We start from the raw sequence: 12,726 nt of genomic DNA, 5'->3' as shown, positions 1-12,726 counted from the left end.
CCAAACAAGACATGGCAAACTATTTGAGCAAAAAGAAAAATGAAATAGAAACAAAAGAAAAAAAATATTATGGCACCTTTAAGACTACCAGATTTAGTGTGTTTAAATAAATGGATTATAATTTATCATTTAATTTATTTAAAATATTTTAAACCTGCCTTTCTCTTTAAAAAGGGCCCAAGGCACCTTACGACAATGAAAATACAATATTTAAGTTAATAACAGTGAGTATACAATATTAAAAGGATGAAATGAATACAATACTAAAAAAACATAAGCAACACGAAAAAAATTTGATACAGCAAGGTACAAACAAACTGTTTCAAAAACTCCACTTGGCAGCCATTTGCTCAGGGAAAGTTTACCTGAAAAAGTCTATAATTCATGAAGGTTCATGGTAAAATAAATTTATCAGTTTTAAAGATGCCACAATACCGTTTTGGCTTTGGTTTTAGATTTTTTTTGTCAAGTTTCTGAATGGGGGGGCCCTTTTCACTTCACAACACCCATGTGAAGTAATTTGGGCAATGAGATGGTGACTTCTATAATATTGGCTGTTGAATTTCTTGGATGTGTGGCAAGTACAATAGTCATCATCATACTATACTTCCTGGATCTCTTAGTTATGTTTACTTTATGTAAGGGCATCAAAATATTACAGATGAGGATGCATGGATCAATTTACCTGAAATGCTTTTTTTTAAAAAATTGGGTTTTAGGAGAACACATTTGGATAGTACTTGACGGTCCCGTTGATGCAATTTGGATTGAGAACTTGAATTCAGTACTTGATGACAACAAAACATTGACCTTGGCTAATGGAGATCGGATCCCTATGGCGCCAAACTGTAAAATTGTATTTGAGCCTCATAATATTGACAATGCCTCTCCTGCCACTGTGTCAAGGAATGGCATGGTGTTCATGAGCTCATCGGTTTTGAACTGGAGTCCCATTCTTGAGGTACTGATGTTTTCTCTTCGCATTCCTTATATCGCTAAAGTTGATGACCCTTGTAGCAGGAAAAGCAGACCATGCTTCCTGTGTCCTTGCTTGATGTTACAAATGTTTCCTTCCATTCTCTGTTTCTCAGCATACTATTGTAAAGCTCTGAAGAAGCCGAGCCAGGATTTTCCATGATACAGTATTAGGAGCATGGTGTGGTCAGGCCTTTTGATCTCAAAGAAGGGGGCTATCACAAGTGCAAATTGCATGGCATTGGGAGCAGGATCGTTGGTGCAGCTTTAGTTCAATTTGTATATTAGTTCTCTATGACTTTTTTCAGTTAATGAATAGATAGAACAATAAACTGTGTGAGCAATGTGTGTTCTCCAAGGCTATTTTTTGCAACCCTGGAGCTCCTGATTTCCATGTCTCTCCCTCTTTAAAAAGGCTGAACTGCAGCTGATGGAACCAGAAATATTTCTGGATTTAGTTTCTCTGGGTTGTTTGTTTGTTCAAAACATTTATATCTCTTTGCATTCCTTTTTCCTAAAAAACAAGCAAACCCCAAGGCAGCTTACAGTAATTAAAAAGAAATAATATTAAAAATTGAAAATGACAAATTATTACAGTATTTAAAAGAATTAAATATGTATAGTATTAAAAATAATATATAAAAACGGTAATAGCATACTAGTATATTAAACATATATAATTTTAAAAATAGTATATAAAAACTGCCATCTTGGGTTCTTTTTAAGGAGAAAGGTGGGATAAAATATTTTAAATAAATAAATAAATATAAATGCTAAAGCACACATTATAAACAACAAACACACAAACGAGCCCTTGGGGGGGGGCCCTCTTAGTCAGCCAATCACTAAGAAAAAGCCTGCCTGAAGAAAAGGGTCTTTGCCTGCTTGTGGAAGAACAGGAAAGATGAGGCCAGCCTGGCCTCTGATGGCAAGGAGTTCCAGGGTTTGGGAACAGCAACAGAGAAGGTCCTCTTTTGTGTCTTCGCCAAAGCCACCTGTGAGAGTGATTGGACTGAGAGGAAGGTGTTCCTTTGTACTGTGCCACTTCTTTGAGGCACAAGAAATTTGGGATGCCAAAGTAGGACAAGTTATAAAATAACTGTCATTGCTTCAAGAAGATCACCCACTGATATTCATAATTTAATATGCCTTGACTTAATGCATGTTTTCCACTTCTGAAGCGAGCAACGTGTGGGATGAATTTCAGTCCATGTGTTTACAGCAGAGATAAGTTCCATCCCTCTCCCAAAATAGTTTTAGCAATGTCAGAATGCATACTCACTTTTTGAAATTTTTTTGCTACTCCTTTTGAAAGTATTCATATATGCATTCATGTTGCCTTCACTTAGTCTTGTAATGTCATCAAATCAGCTGCACAGTCCCCTCATTTGGTGATATCTTTTTCTAATGGAAAGAATGACTCCAGATCAGGTGAAAATGTTTTCCCCACCTCTTGTTTAGGCAAGTGTTCTCTTGGGGAAAGCTGTAAATTTCTGCTTAAATTCAAAAGTTGAGAATATTCAGTGGAGTTCTGGTTTAAGCTGACACTCTGACTTTAATTATATAGTGAAAACTCATAGGGTTGTTCTATCTTGGTTGCAACAGGGTTTCCTGAAAAAGCGTCCTGGACAGGAAGCTGAGATTTTGCGTCAACTGTATACAGCATCTTTTCCCGACCTTTACCGATTTAGCATCCAGTCCTTGGAATATAAGATAGAGATGCTAGAAGCCTTTGTGATAATGCAGAGCATCAATATGCTGCAAGGTCTTATTCCTTGTAAGGTAAATCATTTAAATTATTGACAATTGAGTTCTGGAAAACTCTCTCGTTACCAGTGGGACCATACCCATGGCTCTATGTGCACGTGCCCATACAAAATGTATGTCTTCTCAAAATAACTGTTGAGGAATCCTGTTCCAGAGGTAGAGCACATGACCCATATGCAAATTGTCTCAGGCTCAGTCCCTCACATTCACAATTAAAAGCTGATGGCAAATGGCAAATACTTCTGACTGATACCTTAGTCCCAGTGTGGGCAAAGTTTGGCACATGGCCTGTACACAGACCTCAGAGACCCATGGACAGATCTCACCTCACCACAACACTTTATAATTTTAATTCTTTTTCTGCTCCAAAAGTCTTCTTGTATTCTTAAGACAGAATGGAAGGCAGTTTGGTCCTCAGCACCCTGCCCCTCTCAATTCTTGGTAGTTTTAAAAGAATTGTATGAGAGGGCTTTTCCGGTATAAGAAACATTTTTAAAATATTTTTTTGGGGTAGGTGTAGAAATAAGTAGAGCCCTCCAAGGTCTGTGGTAAAGAGCCATCCCCCCAAGGTTGACCACCCTGGCCCAAGAAGGACGAGGGAAGAGCCTTGTGCAGCGGTTAAACTGCAGTATTGCAGCCAAGATGCTGCTCTTGACCTGAGTTTGATGCTGATGGGTTCCTGTAGCTAGTTCAAGGTTGACTCAGCCTTCCATCCTTCTTAGGTAGGTAAATTGAGTACCTAGCTTGCAGGGGGACAATGTGTAATTTACATAATTAAATTGTAAACTACCCAGAGAGTACTTTAAGTGTGATGGAGTGTTATAGAAGCAGTACATTTTGCTTTAGGCTAGATGGATCAACAATCTGTTTCTGTATTGGCCAGTGTCATATATTCCCATGTGTCATATTTAGAGATGGGCAGGAACCAGTAAATTAATGGTTTGTCTGAGTCCACAAACCATGAATATCCCATGTTTTCCTGATGAATCCGTTTGTGGGTTTTTTAATAGACAACCCAGTGGCTGTCTTCGGGGAAAAAAACACACCCAGTGGCCTTAGCTGAGCTTCTGTCCCCACAGCCTGTCTCCCCATGTCCTTCCCACTGCTCCTATTCCCTTCCCACTGCCTATGTTCCCTCCCTATGTTGTCCTGCTGCCTCTTAAAAGGGAAAAGGCGCCTCTCAGCTGAGAGTTGGCCAGGAGAGGTGGGCAATTTCCCCCCTTGTCCTTTTATGACCGCCTCAAGGAGCTGTCTTAAAAAGAAAGAAAAACAAAGAAAAACAAAACCCACCTCTCAGCTGATGGTAATGGTGGGCAGTGGGCAGGCAACAAACTAGGAAGTTCATTACATTTCCCAAAATGTGTTGCTTCAAGAAAGTTTGGATTTTCTGGTTTGGATGAACCCAAACTGATCCGAACCAACAAGTTAGCGATTTTTGATGAATTTCCTGGTTTGATATATTCACGAAGGCTTTCACAGCCGGGATCTAATGGTTGTTGTGGGTTTTTCGGGCTCTTTGGCCGTGTTGTGCTGTCCTCTGAAGATGCCGGCCACAGAGGCTGGCAAAATGTTAGGAAGAACAGCCTTCAGAACACGGCCAAAGAGCCCGAAAAACCCACAACAACCAATTTCCTGGTTCATTCTTAGCTTTGTGCCCATCTCTAGTCATTTTCAGTTTCAAGACGGTGGCTGTGATGTCTGCTTGATTTTGGGAGCTGTGGTACAAAAGAGCAGCTTCTCAAAATTCTGTTACAGATTATTCTATCATACTTTACTCAACATCTGGAAATTGAGTCATGGCAACTAGAATTTTTTTCTTGTTAGGTTGAAATGTTTTGCTACAAGAAAGAAGTCCAGTTGCCATGACTCAACTTCCAGATAACCAGACCTAGGTGACTGAGAATTTTCACAGATATTTTACTCAACATGTTTGGTGAAATCCTGGAATCAGTCATGAAATCAATGTTCTCTTCTCTGTTTATCTAATACATTGGTGCCTTGTTTGATGACATTAATTCGTTCCAGCAAAATCGCTGTAGAGCGAAAATGTCGTAAAGCAAAATAAAAAAGCCCATTGGAATGCATTGAAAACTTTTCAATACATCCCAATGGGCTGAAAACTCACCATCCAGAGAAGATCCTCCATGGGGCGGCCATTTTCCATGCCTGTGCAGCGAGGAATCTGTCCCTAAGCACAGCGGGGGGGCATTTTCTTCAGCCGGTGGCCATTTTGAAACCCAGCGATCAGCTGTTTTTGATTGTCGTAAAGCGAAAATCGGTTCCCGAAGCAGGGAACCAATCATCGCAAAGCGGAAAAACCCCATTCAAACCATTGTTTTGCGATCGCAAAAACCTCACCACCAAGCGTATTCGTCGTTAAACGGGGTAATCGTAAAGCGGGGCACGACTGTATAGTCTAGCTGGGAGCATCATGTGGGGAAAATTTCATTCTGTAGGCAAGAGTATGAAAAAAAGAGAAGGGAAATGCCACTTGAGCTAGGAAACTGACAAAATCAGGAGATGTCGATTGCTTCATTTTTTCACACTGGCAATATTTAATATATGACAGTATGAAGAGAGAAGGCACAGATAATAGAAGAAAAACAAAAGCGAGACCTATCTCAAATGCCTGTGATGTTTTATTAATTCTAACACATTTGGGATTGTGCATTTCTCCTTCAGAGCCTTTTGAAATAAGAATTAAAAAGGCATCACTATATCTAATGCATATGCGTGATCATATCCTAACTCCTACATGTCCAGTACTGTCAAGCGGTGGCAGATACAACATGCTGCTGTCACATCTCGTTTAATACTCACCTTATGTGTCAGATTCTGTCAAGTACTGAAAGCAGACCAGCTGCCAAATATTGTCAAACTGGGTATAATGCCAGTTATTGCCACATATTGACTGTTGCAGCATTCCAATATTCACATATTAACAGATATGGATGACTGCTACCATCAGCTATCCCGAAAACACTTCAGCAGTTCATTGGCCTGTTTAGATATGTGTTACAATGAGTCTGTTCCTTTCCATGAGCTCCTGCAGAAGTTCTGTTTTTAAAACCTTACTGAGTGCTTCACAATGAAATAACAAAAGACAATCCCATGTTGCTACTCAGGAGCAAGGAGGAGAAATAACAGCAGAGTTCCTGGAAAGATTGTACATTTTCTCCCTGATGTGGAGCATTGGGGCATTGCTGGAATTAGAAGACCGCCGAAAGATGGAGAACTGGCTTCGTGGCCACGAGACCATAAAACTGGACCTTCCCACTATACCAGAAGGAAGTGAAGACACTATGTTTGACTACTATGTTACCAGTGATGGTCAGTGGACTACTGAGAACTTGTAATGTGTGAGCATGAGTAAACAAGGCAGTTTCTGGGTTTCAAAGTTTGATGGAGGTCATATCCTGCTGTTGGAGACTGGTTGAATCCCATATGGAACTGAGGAGACTTCAGCATTTAAAACACTGGTGTCACTTTCACTCTCTAGTCTTGCATCTTCTCAGTTCAAAGATATTGGTTGAAATGCTGAAGCAGTAAATGTTCCTTACTCAACCTGCTGGCCCCCTGTTTCATTGTGGAATTATGGCCCTTGTACTTAGGATTGCTGGACTGGCAATCATGTCCAAAACCTGAGACCCGAGGGGTAGACTCTTGTGATAATACAGGGGTAGGTTGGCAAGGGTTGAGGAGTGGAACTTGTTCTGCGCCACCTAACTATAGAAAGGGTTAGAAGGGGAATCTGAGTAAATGAGGCTGGAATTTGGGCTAAGCCCAGTTATTCTGGTGAAACCATTTTTTGTTGGTTTGCTTTGGACAAAATGAACCCTGTAGCTACAGTGGTTACTGCTATTCCCACCTGGGTTTACATGCACTGGGCTTGTGGGGAGGTCTTGCCAGACCCTAGGGTTTTCTTTCTTTCTTTTAAGCTTTGTGCTAGGACTTATGCTGTTTTGCATAGGGAACTGTAATAATCCTCTGAGGAATTATGCTTCTTTCAGGAAAAAAAAAAGAGACCATGAAACAACTAAAGAATTCCATGTGATTTCTCAAAATAACACCAACACCTCATGCCCCAGAAACAATAATTTGTGACTGAAAAGGAGTGGCGTGAAATCCCCCTTTTAATAAATATATCTCCCATTTTATACTGGGTGTCTGTCAGCTTATATTATCAATGCCTTTTCTTCTGATTAGGAAAATGGATGCATTGGAATACTTGTGTTGAAGAATATGTTTATCCTGGCAGCAGCACTCCAGAGTATGGTTCTATCTTGGTGCCAAATGTTGACAATGTCAGAACAGATTTCCTTATCCAAACTATTGCAAAACAAGGAAAGGTAATTCTTAACCATCTTATACTGGGACATTCCCAAGCTTTTCAGGGCTTTGTGGAAAAGCTTGGGAAATCCAGGTTGCTCCATTTTAATGATATGGCTGGTTTTATAGTGACACCTTTTAGTGCCATTGTATTAAATTTGAAGGTGAGGGCTAATTATGTTCATAACACATTTTGCTGAGGCTTATTAGGAATTTGATTGTGGCTCTTCCACATAGAAATCAACACATGATGCAAAAATCTAGATTTGAATCTGATGAAGGATGAGTGAAAACTGGTGGAAGAAATGTCAGTAATTTAAGATATGAAGGTAATAGTGCATTATTGGCAAGAAACAACAATGAATGGAACTGCTGATGAAGTTTTAAAAAGAAGTTGTGAAAGCTGGATTATAGCTGAACATTAAGAAGACAGAAATGATGGCAACAAGAGAATGACATTACTGTGTGTATGACAATGATGAAATTGAAAGTGTTAAAAGGTTTTATATACAGTACCTTGATTCAAGCCTCTGTAATAATAGAGACTGCAGCTAAGAAGTCAGAAGGAGACTGAGACCTAGAAAGGCAGATGTGAAAGAACTAGAATATAGTGAGGAAGTGCCATTGCAGACTAAGGCCAAGGTCATTCATAACATGATATTCCTGGTCCATTACTATGTCCATATGGGAAAGCTGGAGAACGAAAAAAGGTGACAAGTAAAAATTAATCCATTTGGAATGTGGTAGAGTCAGGAGAACTGTATGGAGAACATGGGCCAGCAGAAAGACAAATACGTGGGTATCTAGAGTAAATGACTAAGCTAAAACGACTAAACAGAAATGATTGTACTTTGGATATATCAGCCACAATCACATTGGACACGATTCTCCAGTGCACTGAAAATAATCATTGGCAGCAGTCAACTGCTGCTATCAAAGCCCTCCTTTTGCAATTTTGAGTTGTACGTGACTTTGTTGCATTGTGTGCCAGTGGTTTGTACCCCGCAAAAGGAAAGGAAATTGCAAAAGGAAACTTCAACCAGCGGCAGGCTTCCACTACCAATGACATATTTCCAGTTGTGCAGATGGAGCAACACTACAGGATTTTAGCCACTATCAAAGGACCAGACTTGCTGGAAAAGACATTAATGCTAGGAAAGGTGGAAGGTAGGGAAGAAAAAAGTGGAAAACTGCAGCTTTTAATTTACAAAACTGGAGCAGAGCTACTAATGAGAGGAGCTTTTGGAGGTCATTAATTCACAATGGTTGCCATAAATTGGAAGCAGTTTGATGGCACATAATGGTAGTTCTACTCTCGTTGCAGTGATCAGGCTGTAGGGGGAGCTTTGTACCTAATTCTGGGTACAAAGTTTTAAGAAGTTAGAAATGTTTTAATAAATTGGTATGTAGCCAGTTTAGAGCCTGGAAAGTTCTTTTTAAAAAACAAACAAACAATTTATTGTATAAATATCTACAAAGCCAAAAGGCTGGCATATTTTGGAAAATGTAGTATAAAGCAGCAGTTTTTATAATTTATTACTCTTCTCATTGCAAACCTTTATTCCCATGTTATGTTACTGGTTCTGCTACTGGTTACAGATAGATACAACCAAAGTAAATTAGCAGTATTGCAAAGTATAGCATCTTTCTTGTCTGAAAAGAAAAGTCTATGTGGCCATTTTACACAATTTGAAGATAAGATTGGGTTCTTAGTTAGTTAGCTGTGTGCTGTCAAGTTGGTACTGGTCTATAGTGACCATAATAGGGCTTTCAAGGTATGTAAGATATTTAAGGAATGATTTTGCCAGTTCTATGCCTCCAGTGAGTTTCCATGACCACGTCTGGATTTGAACCCTGATCTCTAGAATCCTAGTTCATTACTCTATCCAGTAGACCACACTGGGTTCACTCATACACTTATTAGAGCACTAAAAATTCCAAATACAAGTTAGCTTTTGACTTTGTAGGAGTCTTTATTAGGTTGGGCATTGCAGAATTGTTCTTGGTGGTGCAGGAGAAACATAAAATTTCCGAAATCCACAGCCAGATGTGGGGTAAATTTCAGATTTCACCTCTGTTGGTGTGGATTGTTATGTCTCTCCCAATCTTGTTACACAGTCTTCTTACACATTTGAATCCACACCATCGGAGGTGAAATCTGCCACTTCTGAACTTACGTCTTCAGACCCCATTTTGCGACTTGCTTTAAACAAGGAACCTGATCCACTCACTGGAAATGCCCTGACTGACGAAGAATTGAGCAGAGGCAAAAGCTAGCTTATGCTTGTGATTTTTCAGTGGTGTAGTAAATGTATCATCCACTGTAATCTTCAGATTGCATATTTCATGTGAAAGTTATCGTTTTCACACTTCTCCCTAATTACCTGAGATGAATAATTTTGAGAATGGGGTCTTTGCCAAGATTTTTGGCTTCCATATCCCTAAACTCCTTTTGAATTCTCATGTTTCAGGCAGTGCTGCTAATTGGTGAACAAGGGACGGCTAAGACTGTCATCATCAAAGGATACATGTCGAAATATAATCCTGAAAGTCACATGGCCAAGAGTCTGAACTTCTCATCAGCAACAACTCCTTTCATGTTTCAGGTAAAACTCAAAAATGATCTTTCCCCAAAGTGAATGTAAAGCTAGCCTTTTGGTTTATTGACAATACATTGGGAAGAGATTAATTAAGAACATTTTATGACATAGCAAAGGCTGTGCACTCTTATTCTTTTGCCTTTGATGGCAAAATGGTCATTCTCTTGGGATTCCGTTTCTTCCTTGCTCATATCATTTTAAGGCAAACAATTTTAGGAAACTCCTGTGTCTTAAATCTCTTGCAGGTCTTGTCTCGTTCTCATGTCCTAGGGTTTTCTTCGAATGAATGTCAGTGAAATGAAATCTCATTAAGCCCCCATTAAAATAGGTAGAAGTGTAGACAAGAAAGCAATTAGATACCAGCCATAAAAGTTAGGGTATTACAGGGAAAAATAACACAAACATATATATATGCATTACTTTCAGCTTCTTATGCTTGGAGCATGACCCTTATCTCCATCCAAATGAACTCACATGGCACGTGCTTGTTGAAATAAACAGATTTTTTTTCATTGAGGAGAGGATAAAGAACATGTAAGAAAATCAGAACCTCAAGGGGTTTTTTATATCTGTGATGGGTGTAAATCCCAGATATTGATAAATATGGAAATGTTGTTATACTTTGATTTGCAGCCTAACTTTGCATGTGTCTATTCAAAAGTATATTAGAGTGAACTCAGTAGCCCTTCATCCCACATCAATATGTATAGATTTTCAACGTTAGGGCTCAGTTCTGAAATAATGCTGGCTGGCTGATGGTTCCCGGATTTAGTGGAAGGCCCATTATGCAAGTGAGATATATGCTATGCCAGTGGAGAACCACACAGACTATTTTGCCTGCGTAGCTGTTCTAAGACCTGGCGCTGAACATTTTACCAGCCGCATACTTCAGTGGTAGGGAAAGAATAGTTTAAAAGGCTTTCCCCACATCAACAATAATCCCACTTATGTTGCCATGACAGGGCATAGGACAGGGGGCAGATCAGCATCTTTTGGTAGCGTTTCTAAGAGAAAGTCCACTAATGTGTCCTGAAAAATCCTGCAATAGAATTTCCGATTGAATATGATGCTATACTTAATATAAACCACATTGTGCATACTACCCACATGTGATTTTATATTTCTCAGTGTTCTTTGTTTCAAGCAAACTGTATGCAATGGTTGTTGTAGGTTTTTTTGTGCTATTTGGCTGTGTTCTGGAGAATGGTTCTCCAGAACATGGCCAAACAGCCCGAAAAACCTACAACAACCTTTGGATGCCAGCTGTGAAAGCCTTCGAGAATACATTGAAACTGTATGCAGTTGACATTTTATAATCAATAAATTATAAAATGAGTTTTTTTCTAAACAAACATGTTTTTCTTAACAGCGCACCATAGAAAGTTATGTGGACAAGCGAATGGGCACAACATATGGCCCTCCTGCTGGAAAGAAAATGACAGTCTTTATTGATGATGTGAATATGCCTGTGATCAATGAATGGGGAGACCAGGTCAGGCAGATGAATATTAGTGCCATGTAATACAGTATCTTGATTTAGGTATTTCTATGTGGCTTAGATAATGTAAAGCTGGTTATTTTATTGAGATCATTGTTTAAGTAGTCACCTTCCCCCAAATAAGAACCAACATAGTGAATAATGGTAGTCATGAAAGAATAGACAAAATCTAAAGAAAGCTGTATCAGCAGTACCTCCATGGTAGCACTATTTAATGTTGGGGATTATGTAAATATTAGCAGTGGAGATGGGATTTTAAAGATAGTGTTGCCAAGGATGGAAAATATCCTCTTTTAACCAAACAGGGGAAATGTGTATTGTCAAAATAATATTATTTTATGATAATAACAGATGTAAGTTCAAGAAGTAATTTCAAAAACTCTTGAGGAAAAAAAATAAACGTTTATCAGTTTTTAAAAGTGTGGAGAATGTAATGTTCCACAGAATCTGTGCTGCTGCTCTACTAAGATAATCTGCTGTATAAACTTGAATTTGTACTTGGATGGATGATTGGTTTCCTCCAAACCCCAATTACTTCCTTTGCAGGTAACCAATGAGATAGTCAGGCAATTGATGGAGCAAAATGGGTTCTATAATTTGGAGAAACCTGGAGAATTTACCAACATTGTGGACATCCAGTTCTTGGCTGCTATGATCCATCCTGGTGGTGGACGCAATGACATCCCTCAGAGGCTGAAGAGGCAGTTCTCTGTGTTTAATTGCACTCTGCCTTCCAATTCATCCATCGACAAGATTTTTGGTAATGTGAAACAGACCTTTCAAAAACTTTGCTATGCGGATGTGGTCACTGGGATTTGCTTTGATTTGATGACAAATATAAGAGGCCAAATCTCCTGGATTTATGTTAGTGATATATCTCCAGTTAATATTTGTTCCCTTTTCTTTGTTAGCATCATGGGTAGCGTTTTTCCTGCTTCCTCAAGGGATTTGATTTTTGATGTTGTTGTTGGTAGTACATCCACAAAAATATAAGAAGAGGCTACTGGATCAGGCCTAAGGACTATCTAGTCCAACGTTCTGCTCACTCAGTGGCCGACCAGTCACCCAGTGCAATGATGTGGGCGAAACTGCACCCTGCGTACTGCCTCTGCCATTGGAGATGACACATACTTGTCCTGACAAGTAGCCCCTGATAGCCCTAACCTCCATGATTTTTTTTTCCAGTATCATTTTAAAGCAAATTAAAATTCTTGTTGTGCCATGCTATTGTCTACACTGCACAGATTGATTGGAGAAGTGACACTCTGGGATGCATTAATTTTTCAAGCAGTCTAACTGTGTTTTACTAGGTGTGATTGGCACAGGACACTACTGTAGTCAGAGGGGCTTTCTGGAAGAGGTGAGAATAACCATTGCTAAGCTGGTACCACTGACACGAAGGCTGTGGCAACTGACCAAGACCAAGATGCTGCCAACACCAGCTAAATTTCATTATGTGTTCAATCTCCGAGATCTTTCCAGGATTTGGCAAGGAATGCTTAACACCATCTCAGAAGTAATCAACGAATCTAATGTAGGTGGCAAATTGAGTACCTT

The 12,726-nt window shown here is 39.4% G+C and overlaps 1 protein-coding gene across 8 annotated transcripts in view; it reads left to right on the top strand.

Moving 5' to 3' along the window:
- Window positions 1-12,726, top strand: part of DNAH5 (dynein axonemal heavy chain 5) — a 201,611-nt gene that overhangs the window by 107,164 nt on the left and 81,721 nt on the right. For all 8 annotated transcript variants that reach the window (XM_078391705.1, XM_078391701.1, XM_072998500.2 and 5 more), the window contains 8 exons: window positions 720-961; window positions 2,581-2,757; window positions 5,868-6,072; window positions 6,949-7,091; window positions 9,543-9,677; window positions 11,041-11,163; window positions 11,716-11,929; window positions 12,480-12,703. In XM_078391705.1, the coding sequence (XP_078247831.1) occupies window positions 720-961; window positions 2,581-2,757; window positions 5,868-6,072; window positions 6,949-7,091; window positions 9,543-9,677; window positions 11,041-11,163; window positions 11,716-11,929; window positions 12,480-12,703 (1,463 nt within the window). The remainder of the gene's footprint in view (window positions 1-719; window positions 962-2,580; window positions 2,758-5,867; window positions 6,073-6,948; window positions 7,092-9,542; window positions 9,678-11,040; window positions 11,164-11,715; window positions 11,930-12,479; window positions 12,704-12,726) is intronic.

This window comes from Pogona vitticeps, chromosome 4 (genome assembly GCF_051106095.1).
Source record: "Pogona vitticeps strain Pit_001003342236 chromosome 4, PviZW2.1, whole genome shotgun sequence".
In the NCBI taxonomy this organism is placed as follows: Eukaryota; Metazoa; Chordata; class Lepidosauria; order Squamata; family Agamidae; genus Pogona; species Pogona vitticeps.
This window is presented reverse-complemented; position numbering and strand designations above follow the sequence as displayed.